Source organism: Lipophrys pholis (assembly GCF_963383615.2).
Source record: "Lipophrys pholis genome assembly, chromosome: 12".
NCBI classification, from domain to species: Eukaryota; Metazoa; Chordata; class Actinopteri; order Blenniiformes; family Blenniidae; genus Lipophrys; species Lipophrys pholis.
This window is the reverse complement of record NC_137641.1, coordinates 8,611,557-8,623,578: the sequence shown is the minus strand read 5'-3', so window position 1 is coordinate 8,623,578 and position 12,022 is coordinate 8,611,557. Positions and strand designations below refer to the sequence as shown.

Sequence of the window (12,022 nt, the reverse complement as noted above, 5' to 3'; positions counted from 1 at the left end):
TAACTCATGGCTCTGGGGAATGATGGTTGAAATAAGAAGGACGTTTTGAGGAATGCAGTTGGAATTTCACGATTCAGGCTTCGAGTTGAACAATAATACACACCCAACAATAAGGCTTTTCCAGTAAGACCCCCATCACACCCTTGGCAACACACAAGTGACATTTGACGAGTTAAAAGAAATGAAGATGGATGAGTTTGCCAAAGGAACTGATAATCGTGGCATTTGTGTGGAAATACGTCATTGTTACCCAGAATTATTCAACCCTACACCTGCTTCAGGGAAACTTCACGGTGTTAAGCAAAAGCATTATGTAAAGTATTTCACAGCTTGATCAGTTTGAACACAGTCAACGTCATTTGTAATATTGATCCATCCACATACTCACACATTAGTGGTGATGGTTGCCATGCCAGGTATTGGCACACCATTAGATGCACTGTGGGGATCCAGTGCTAAAGAACAACCCCTCTGCAGGTTGATGGGGAATCGAACCTCCAACTTACGGATTGCCAGACTGTTTACTTCTTTGTGATTTCTTACCTCATATGGTTCAAGTGGTACCGTTTATGTAGTGTTTTGGCAGTTTGGATATCGATAATGATTAATAATTATCAGAGATAGTTATTAATTATTTGAATGAAAATTGATTCCGATCTGCATCAGATATGTCGGGAGCACCGCCTGTTTAACAGGAAATGATAGACAATTTACTTATATCAGTCTCAAACGCTATACTAAACAACTCATTTGGAATTTGAATTAATAGTTAGATTAATTACAATTACCAAAATTAACAGTAAAGCTTGAAGGATTTTGAAGTTTCTGACACAGAAGAGGTCGACATTTCATTCACCTTTGTGCTCATTATAATTAGACAGCAAGTACAATTCCCAAAATTGTATTTCTTTACAATGAAAACAAATAAAACACAGATTCTAACTACCTAAATAGAGGTTGATGTGTGTAGGTGTGTGTGAGCAGCTCACCTCCTCGCAGAGCAGGAGCAAAGAGATGAATCTCTCCAAAGGCTTTTGATAAGGTGGGGGCATTTCAAGGTGTCGAATCCAGAGGGACCCAACCAATCCGTGACTGGCTGAGGGCATGGGGGCAGTCAGTGTCCCTGAGGAGGGAAGGGGGGGGATTCCCATGGGGCTGCAATGGCTGCAGGACCCCCTGCTGGGTGTCGGGCAGATTCCTGCATCAGACTCCACATGTCATGACCTCATATACAAATGAAGATTGTCTTTCATTAGAAATTAACCAACTTTTCTGTGGTCTTGTGATTTCCCAACACTGTTCTACGTCCTGACTAAATACAGTCGAGAACAGACAAATAGTTCATTACTGTTTGTCAGAAGCGTGAATGAAAAGTGGCCAGGAGGGAAGACGTGGTTGACTTTGACTGAACGGATGACTGGTTTTAGATGTTTACAGAATCTCAAAGGTCACAGATCATCCACTGGCTCTATCGTAACATTAGGGCCAATCATGGACTACATTTCATCCACCAATGTATGAAACACGCAGGATCTAATGCATGTAGCAGAACACCTCGCAACTCCCAACGTTTCCTCAAGCTCCTGAAAAATCTGTCGTCTCTTTTCACTAAAATACACCAAGTGTCAACATTTTCTTGCTGAGGCAAAGGTCATTTAGCACCTGCGAAACTGAACGGAAACATTTAGAGGAACCTGACTACTGTGAAGATGATCTGTGTGAACTCGTGTTCGAACTGCGACGTGTCTCATCTGGGAGAGTCGGGAGGTGTGAATGATGCCTGAGGCTTCCTGCATTAGATAAGAGATCATAAGACACTCGTTGTCAGTGTCAACGCGCGTCTGAATCTTACTGACCGGGACTTTCACTACACTGAACCACTTAAAACACTTGGGGTACCAGGAGAACACGATTCTGGAGATTCAGTATTCCTGCTAGAATCAGGAGTTTGGTAATATTCCATCAGTGGAATCTCATCTCGATGTTCTTCTACTAGAGGAAGGGTCTACGACAGGTCCTTAGCTGTGAAAAACTGTTCATGTGATCACTATTATTAGTGTCGGTGAACAAGCAGTTAAGCAACGAGGAAAACAGGAGGTTATTGAAGAAGGGGTTTTTAATTACCACAAAATATAAGAATATACAAACTTTACAAAGTTTCTTTGCTTATAAAAGGAGTCAACAAAACTAACTCAAATAACCTGTGGTGTTGACACAACAAACTGAGCCATGAGGGAGTCTATATATCTATACAGTGGCTGGGTAAAACCAACTAAGCCGCAAGGGGGGAACATGAATGACTAACACAGAACTAATAGTGGGGAAACTACCTGAAGTCAAAACCCCCTCAACCCCCCAACAAGTGGTATGGCTGATTGCTTGGGCGAAGTTTCTTCTGGCAGGTTTGTAGTTCAGCGCATTCCCCTGACCCGGAGGCGATCCTGGCTTTGAGCAGCGACCGTACAGTTCCATGAAACCGGGGCTTCTGATTTGGGAACACCCTGGAGGTTTTGGTTGGTAGTACAGCTTCTGGTTCAGACTGAGAAGTATATTTGAATGGACCCTGTCTGATAATGTTCACATGAAGCACTTTCATTCTGATCAAATGTGCACTCACATCATTTATGTCCATGTCATGGCAGCTACTGTTCGACACGTCTTCCCCTTTAACATGTCCTACAGTCCTGTCAATCTGCCAGTCTGAACTGAGTTGTCTCTTTCTTTTCAGATCTACACAGCATCCAACCCCAACGGTACGACCACGGGGAAGACCTTCAAGGTTCACCTTCAGCTCTGGGACACAGCTGGACAGGAAAGGTGGGCTGCTTGTCCAACTTGGGACCGAGGGTTTGGGTTTTTCTACAACATTTGGATTTAGAGGGGGGATTGAGGGACCCTATGTAAAACATTGGTAGACTCATGTATCTGTCCGTCTGTCACTGATAGTATCTCGGACCGGACCTTAAAGTAACAGAATTTTTCAAGAAGTCCAAACTATTTTGGACGGAGGCACAAAGTTCATGTTTTAAGCTGCAGTTCCCTTTTGACTGCTCGGTCCTGAAGCTTGCTTCAAACACAAGAATTACATTTGTTATAATTCATCGCTTGAATATCTGTTAGTACTGAATATCTAATAGTAGTAATCACACCATTTGCAAAATACCGAGAATTAATGAAGTAGACACATTTTTACATTTAACCTGTTGAAATGGTAAACCTTGTGTCTCTTGATGCTGACCCAACGGTTGGTAAAACATCATCATGATAAAAGAATAGAAAAGAGAACACAAAAAATGTCATTTGATACAGCCTGTCTTTAGTAGGACCGATGTCTTTAAATGGTATGTTACTATGTAGTAATCTTTATAACATTAAATGGCTAAAATAAAAATGTTTCATATTATATTGTTTTATATTATTTATTATGCTATATTTATAATATTGATATTTATAATAGCTTACATTTTTTTCCAGAGCTACTTTTGCATGGGTATATAAGTTATTACCTGTCGTTCTTTGAACTCCTTCTGCAGGACTGGGTGGTTGTCCTTCAGGTGTTTAGCCTGGTTAGTAGTGTTTCCACCCTTGGCCAGACATGTTCTCAAACACCGTTTGCACAGTGGTGCTTCGGTGTTGATGGAGACACTGTGCTCATTTGGTTTGAAGCCAAAGTACTTCCATATAGCACTTCGAGCACCTGTTTTTTCTACAAGTTGCAGCCTTGTGGATGTGTCAGCAGCCATTGTTTGTCTCTCTCTCTCTCTCTCTCTCTCTCTCTCTCTCTCTCTCTCTCTCTCTCTCTCTCTCTCTCTCTCTCTCTCGCCAGACTCTTGCTCTTTGCTGCTCCGTTAGTGATGCACTATTTCTTTTTACGGAGTTTCCACGGGTCGTTTGAGTCAGTTTCGCATGCGCACTCTCACATGGACGCAAACGCCATGTCATTTACGCGTGCGCATCCGGTATTCTTTTCAAAGTACAAGCTCGGTTGGGGGAAGATTGTTTTGAAAATACGTTGTTTTGACTTTTATTTTGAAGTTTTGTAGGTCGAGTATGAAGTGCTTATTAAGTTGCGGATTTCGGGTCGGAGCTCGGGAGAGCGCTCACGCACCCCGTCTCGGAGAAACCGGAGTGCAAAAAAATAAAATAAAATAAAAAAAGAAACCGAGGCGCTGTTTTCCGCACTTTCGATTGTCCAAAACATCCCGTAACCCCCCTCCCCCCCACGATCCAGTAAAGAGCTGTCAATATCTCGTGCGCACCCTCCGTCAACGATGGCTCTCCTCGAGACCCCCCGGTCATTCGCCACGCTGCCACGTCTACGAAATCCATAGTGAATGAAAGTCAGAAAGCGGAGCAGCCGGCTGACGCTTCCCCCACCGAGAGACTGACTCTCCTCGGTGCAAATTACAACACAGTGACGCTGCGCGGCGACGTGAAAAAAAAGCTACGGGTACCGGCCGGGCCCAGTTTAGTGTCGTTTTAAAGGCGTCAGTAGCGCGATACCAATACAGTACCGTTATACCGAACAACCCTAATTCACACTGAGGTGATCTGTGCAATTATCACAAAGGGCCCCATCATCTGCAAAGAGCAGCAGCGCCCCCTGTTGGTTCCTACCTTCTAACCCTTCCGAGAAGAATTCCCATTCTTGGTGGATCCAATAACCTCAGGCTCGCATCCTAAACTGACCCACGCACATTTTATGGGAGAATTAAAGTTGTTGAAGTTGTGAGTAATGTGTGAGTAGAAACTTCCCTCGGTAAGGTCTCTTCAGTTTCACATTACGAGACGCAGGATCGTATCCAACGAGGCGTGTGTGTGTGTGTGTGTGTGTGTGTGTGTGTGTGTGTGTGTGTGTGTGTGTGTGTGTGTCTGTGTGTGTGTGTGTGTGTGTGTGTGTGTGTGTGTGTGTGGAAGAGTATGTGTGTGTGTGTGTGCTTTTTAATTGAACTCCAGTTTGATCAGTTGATTGTGTTTACGAAGGCCTGATGAGTCACTGCAGGATGACTCAGGGTCGGTTATGTAACTTTAACGGCCTTTATTCAGCTGAGTGTGACGGGACGGACTCGCTTTTTCATAAAATTATCTTTACATTCATTTCAACACGCCGCTGAAGTCATTATTCCACCTGTGAGCTTCGTCCTGAGAGTCGTTGTCCTGTATGGATATTAAATAGTGTTACGCAGAATTATTTCTTTGCTGAAGTCATATTCAGAAATCTAGCATGCTGTACGGGTCGAACATTAACGTCGGTCTTTGTCGTTATAAAGAAGCTCAGAACATCATCAGGCTGACGGATGAGGGGGTGAAACAGATGCGTGATGGAGGCACGGATAAGAGCCCAGCTGTGCAATATGAACACCATGATGCTAAACATGTAGCCACGAGCTCACGTTAAGGTTTTTCTTACTGTCGTATACAAACAAACAATCTACTTAAACAAACTAATATTCTTAAAAAACACACGTAGATCCATTTATTGGTTTATTTACCAAAGTCAGTTCATATTAAGAAATGTTGCCTCTTGCATCAAAAAAATGTGATTAATGAAGCTGATGATCCAGATTAAGACTGTTTATCAGTGTTTGGATGATTTGTAGTATTTGCTGCTGCTGATTCCCACTTTGACTCGGTTGGTTTGAAGCTGTCTGTGGATCTTCATGCAGTTTCTCCGTGCGGTCGCGTGTTTTTGTGTTTCAGGTTTCGCAGCCTGACGACGGCGTTCTTCCGGGACGCCATGGGCTTCCTGCTGATGTTCGACCTCACCAGCCAGCAGAGCTTCCTCAACGTCAGGAACTGGATGAGTACGTCAGCCACCTGCTCTGCTCCACAGTCCTTTATACTGCATTAAACACTTTCAAAAAAAGTACCTGATAAAAAGGTGTTGTTCGGAGGGACTTTCATTAGTTTACGCCGGTGTAAATGTTGTGTTTCCATACGTTATTTTGTTTTGCGTGGGATTGCAGGTCAGCTACAGGCCAACGCCTACTGTGAGAACCCGGACATCGTGCTGGTGGGGAACAAGGCGGACCTGGCCGACCAGCGAGAAGTTCAGGAGAAGCAGGCCAAGGAGCTGGCCGACAAATACGGGCAAGTTGTTTTTGTGTTTTGCACCTTTTGGCTTCTGCAGCCAAACCTCTGCTGAAGGGACGGTGTCCCCGTCTGATGGTTTCCCACCGAGCAAGCAACGTCCATAGACGTCCAAGACACGTCGGTCCGTCCGTCCAGGCCATAATCCGGACGTCTATTTGACACCAGAATTAGTTGAGAAATGACATGAGAATGATGGACATTGAAGACAGCCAGAATCAGTTGAAAGGTCACAAGCTGCCTTTTAAGTCCAACTGCCTGCATAATTATTGATTTGTGGTTAAATAAAGGGGAGGAGATCATGACTGGTAAGAGGAGACCGCATGTGAAGTTTCATACAAACTGCCTAATGTCTGAGTTATGACTATTTTCTGTTTTGCTCACGAGGCAGTGAACTTTTAAGTCTCCATGGAGAAACTCGCCACTTTGATAAGCTTTCATCTTCTGGCGCACTGGTTAGTGCTCTTGCCTCACAGAGAGAAGGTTGTGGGTTCAAATCCAGCAGGAGATCTTTTTTGGAGTTTGCTTGTGTGTGCTCTGCCACACAAGCATGGGATTCATGTGATTCAATGAATTGCTAACTGGTGACACTAAATTGCCCCAAAGGGTGTGTCCTGTGAAAGACCAATGACTTGTTCTCATTCTGAATTAAACGTATTTTAAATACAACGTCCAAGAAAGACGTCGACAGAACTTTCATCCTGGCTCCTCTGAGGACGTCTTCTGGACGTATAGAGACGACATGATTTGGACTTTTTGCTCAGGGGGTTCAAGTTTCACTCCGGACCAGAACCGATTTACACCTCCTGCTCACAGAGTCGGCCTTCCCTGTCAAACCTCAGGGTCTTTATCACACGTCAGGTCGGATGTATTCAGGCTACGCTCTTTGTTTTCTCTCACGTCACGTTTGACGTCTCAAAGATTTCTCAACCACTTCCTGTTAGCCGAGGCAGAAGATGTTTTACTTGTGACTCCGTTCAGACACGATCTTCAGTCAGTTCCAGGAAGTGTTGGTCTCTGGTGAACGGCCAGAACCGTCCCACCAGCAGGGCCGTCACAAGTACTTGAAAGGCATACTTGAGTAAAAGTAACAATACTTTGTTTGAAATCTACTTTGGTGAAAGTGAAAGTCGCCCATAAAATAATCACTTGAGTAAATGTCCTTAAGTACCTCATACATAATGTACTTAAGTACCAAAAGTAAAAGTGCACAACCAGAAATATGTTTCATCATTACAAGCCGCCGACCTGCCTAAACCTTATGTCAGCACATATATATACAAAAAACATTATCTAGAATACACAACCTCGCTGAGCAGAACTCGTCCTGAACACGTCTACGTTTTTTGTACGTCTTTCCTGGACATTGCATGGACGTCTTGTCTAGATGTCATATGAACGTCAATTTAAAAAAAAAAAAAAAGTGTGACTCCAATAACTCAAACCTCCTGTGTGACTGAATCATGTCAAAACCACAACCTGCCAGTCGGGCTGCTTTATCATGCAAATTAACTTATGAGATACTTTACCACGCATCGACAAAACAATAATTGACACCACACACACACACACAAACACACGACAATCAAAATGGTCCAGACTACCGGAGCTCCTGTCCTCAGCACCATCTTATACAACACAGAGCTAAATATTGATAATACAGTTTATACACGTTACCTTCAGACAGAAGGACGACCGGTCTGGATCAGCCTCCTGCTCAACTCGCCTGTTTGCTGCTCCTCAGAGTCACACCATTATGTTTCTTTGTAAATCTGAAGTTACGAGAAGGTTCTCCTGTTTCCTTTTAGAGGCGGCAGTACCGTATGTTTACAGACTGTAAGTCGCTCCGGAGTATAAGTCGCACTGTTAAAAAAATGTGTCATGAAGCTCTGACACCCGGACAGAACAGGACAGGTGCTCACCGTAACACCAGCTGTGTTTGATATATAACTCGTTCCTGTCGCATTACCAGACAAACTATGAAAAAAAAGTGTGACCTATAGTCTGGAAATTACGGTAAATATGATTCAGCACCATGTATAACCGGGTGTCTGATTTAAAGTGACCAAAACTACACTTCCTAAAAGTAAACAGACACGCGACACCTCCATTTCCCATAATGCATAATTTTTTCAGACGAATGCACGACGGCAGTCCGTTATTCCAAACGTGATGAAACAGTCATACTATTATATTCATGTTTTACTTTGTAGTGAGTCACGGCTGTATCCTGCGGAAATGCAATGTAGTAAAAGTATCTTTTAGTTTTCTTAATGTAACGAAGTAAAAGTGAAGTTGTAATGAATTTAAAAACTCAAGTGAAGTACAGATACTCCCAAAAACTACTTAAGTACTGTAACTAAGTCATTTTACTTTGTTCCTTTACACCGCAGCCCACCAGTAAAAAGCTCAGAAACAACTGCCGCCACATCAAGGAGCTGCAGTTCACAGTTTGTCCACTGGAAGTCGCTCCGATCCATGAGAGTTCGGGATCACAATGTTGGTAGTAGAAAGTTGAGGGACGTAGCCGTGGAAGCTAGCCGCTCGGCGATTTGTGTTAGCTTTCCAGCTGTCGTTCTCGGGAATGTTTCTTCGCGATGACGTCGTCTTCACGGGACGTCTTTGTCGGGAGGAATGGTTGAGACAGTTTTCCCCGACTCAGCATCTGCGGGATTAAAAGCAGTCGTACTCACGATAGCGTCGCCTGTCAGCCGATACCGAGCTCACGCTCAGAGGTCTGGAGGAGTCCACCTCTCTGGATGCGTCACAGTTTATGGAGTTGGTTGTCCTCAGAACCAAATGGGTAACACATTAAATGTTGTGCTTGGTTCCGCTCAGGATCCCGTACTTCGAGACCAGCGCCGCGACGGGAGCGGAGGTGGACAAGGCGGTGATCACGCTGCTGGACCTGGTGATGAAGAGGATGGAGCAGTGTGTTGACAAACCGCCTGCCGAGCCCGCCAACGGCAACGGGGCCACGAAGCTCGACGACGCGCAGCCCAACGAAAAGAAATGTGCATGTTAGGTCAAGAGGCGATCGGGGACCACCACCGGTCACCACTCCTCCCGTCGTCCCTCCTTTCTTTCTCCACGTTCGCCACACTTTTGTCGTCCACGCTCTCTCTTTGTCCCGGTCTGTCAGTTTTCATACCACGTGTCCTCATCTTGTCCCCCAATTCACTCCCTTCTCCTGAAAACTCACCCTGAGCCGTCTTCTCCTCCTTCTCCTCCAACTGTCTGCCTCTCTGACAATGAAACAACTCTCGCTCCCTCTAGTGGACATGTGGGGTAACGCAGTGGCAGGCCTGTCTGCCTTTCAGAGGAAATGAAAACCGGCGTGAGCGGTTTCATCTGTCAGAAAACATAACGTGCCTCAGCGAGAACATGCAGCCTGGAATACAGCGTCAATCCTCCCAGTCTCTCTGTTTGGAGGCACTTTGAATCCTTCGGATGGACCGAAACACTAAAAAGAAAAACGTGCTGAGAACTTTAAGTTGATGCTTGGAACTTTAATTTGGCCTCGTTCCTTGATAGTTGCTTTTCAGCTGTTAACAGGGGAAAAAAGATTGTCCTTGATGGGTTAATACCCGGCTGAGTGTCTGTGGAAGTGAAGCTGTGGTCCTTTCCTGAAGGATGGCAGCGTTTGTTTTGACCTGTCGCCCTGTTTTCTACGCGGTACCTGCAGTTACCGCGTTGGATGTGTTTCTCTCGTGTTCACAGTGGTTTTCTTCTTTAACAGATGTGCCAACAAGTAGCTTCAAGTGTTCCTGGACAGTCAACCAATCACCAGGCCGTGGCCATTAGAACATAGTACAGATCAATTCAGTACCATGAGCTAAGATGCAAATATCTTCTTTTCGAGGAGTTTCTAAACCAAAACTGGCAAAAGTAGAAAGTTGTGTCGATGGCGTTTTTTTTTCTTTCTTTCTTCTAAACCGAATTGTTGAGCGGTTAAACTTCACACACTCTGAAATCAGTGTTCCTGTTTAGCTCCTCCGTGTCAGCAGCATGTGAATGTCCACTACGGTTCTTTTTGAGTGTCTTTGAACAGTTTACAGTGTTTTTCGGTAACTTAAATGAGGGGGAAGTTTTCGGACCGTTAAACGCTGACCAGCTCACCACAGCAGCTCCGTCCGCGCCAGTCGTTGCTTCATGTGCCAATACTTCGTCCATCGCCTTCCTCAAGGCGAAGTACATCTGCAGAGAACTGCCGCGTGAGAGAAGTGACGACTTTGCGTATCTTAACGTTACATGTACAGCCTTAGAGACGTTCTCGCTACTTCTCAGCCCAACTTAATACACCGATCGATATCAGTCTACTGTGTTCTTTAAAATCGTGTCAAAGACAAGTCGTCTCGTAAAGTCGGCGGGCGACTCCGTCGGCGGGCCCGGTAGTACCGGGTCCGACCACAAGGTGGTGGTTTTAGCTGGACGCTCGCTCCTGTTTTCGTCTTAAGCCGATGGAAACCCGTGACTCCACTGGACAGTCGCTGCCGTTGCACGAAGAGAAGAAACAATGTCAGTGAGTTGAGCAACGACGTCGCGAGGCTTTGGAATAAATTCGCATTCTCGTCCCCAAAAAGAGTCAGGTGACGTTCTCATTTCAGCAGATTAACGTTGGATTACACAGGAAAGAGAGATTTCTATGAAAAGAGAGTCAAGTCCTCCGCTACATTTTTATTTACAGAGCCTGCATTTACATTTCTGTGCGACTTGATTTTTTTATTGCTTTAGTGTTTTTAAACCCAACGGTCCAGTAAAAGGAAAAATTGGCAATCTTTATAAAAAAAAAAATAAAAATACTTCAGTATTCAGAAAACACATATTAATGTAAAAGCACAGTGTAATAACAGGTTTGCCTCAAAGTTGAATGACATAAACAATTTCTTTTAATGTTCTGGTGCTTAAAGGTACAACACTTTTGACCACTGGGTGGTGGTAGTGAGTCGCTGTAGCGTCCAGTCTGGCTTTTATTTATTTATTTTTTTTTTTCTTTTAGTTCATTCACTGGTCAGGCTATTCCTGACACTGTTACCACTGGTATCTTTGCAATTTGTACTTTTCTGTTCAAATGGATAGAATTTACAGGTTTTATTTATTCAATCGATACAGAAAAACTCTTTCATTGACAAGGTGCAGGTTTTTTTGTCTCTCTTCATCTCATGTCTGTATGAGCGTGTTTAAGAAGCAGCTCTTTAGCAGGATGCTGCCGCCGCCATGCCTCGTTATAAAGCTGGTATTATTGACTCTGACAGAGCGGTGGAGGTAGAGCGGTGGAGGTAGAGTGGTGGAGGCAGCCCTGATGTGCACCTCGCTTCGGTTTTATTGTGGCAGTCTACAGATGCTTCCTGTCTCAGCTTTGGTGGTTTTGTCTTGACATGCAGTCCGAACGCTGCACAGTCCCCCCCCCCCCCCCCCCCCCCCCATAAGGCCACATGATGAGATCATTAAGAGTGAATTCAAACGCCACCGTGATCCTTCCTCTCAGCGCCACAACATCCGTCTACTGTCCCTCCATCAAGACGTTTCTCAGAAAAACCTTCGCGGTCGTCCGCTGATGGATCTTCGGTTTTGAACTTCGGTGCCACTTTTCATCCCTGAGGCACGTCAGATTCCACTGAACTGCGTTTGTAGCACGTTGATTCATTCGACCTCTGACCTCTGAGGGTCTGAACCGATGGTCTGCTTCCAGTTCTCGTCTCGTCCTCTGGTCCCAACGAGCCGATCGGGTCGTTCCATATGGGCCGAACTGGACAGCGAGCGTTATGCCATCAAGAGAAGAATCTCAATGTTCTGAATACTCCTAAAAATCACAGAGAACAGTAACTTTATCATTTCTGTATATCTAAAATCTCATCGTGTCCATTATCACATTTGTTCTAGTTTTACGGAGGCGATTTCTCCCCGGACCTTCTCTGGTCTCTGATTGGTC

General features: G+C 44.7%; 1 protein-coding gene across 4 annotated transcripts in view; it reads left to right on the top strand.

Annotated features, from left to right (window-relative positions):
• Positions 1-10,873, top strand: part of rab27b (RAB27B, member RAS oncogene family) — a 71,941-nt gene extending 61,068 nt beyond the window's left edge. For all 4 annotated transcript variants that reach the window (XM_080477149.1, XM_080477148.1, XM_080477150.1 and 1 more), the window contains 4 exons: positions 2,729-2,817; positions 5,701-5,804; positions 5,967-6,090; positions 8,929-10,873. In XM_080477149.1, coding sequence (XP_080333275.1) covers positions 2,729-2,817; positions 5,701-5,804; positions 5,967-6,090; positions 8,929-9,115 — 504 coding nt within the window. In that variant the 3' untranslated portion in view covers positions 9,116-10,873. The remainder of the gene's footprint in view (positions 1-2,728; positions 2,818-5,700; positions 5,805-5,966; positions 6,091-8,928) is intronic.
• The last annotated feature ends 1,149 nt before the right edge of the window (positions 10,874-12,022 follow it).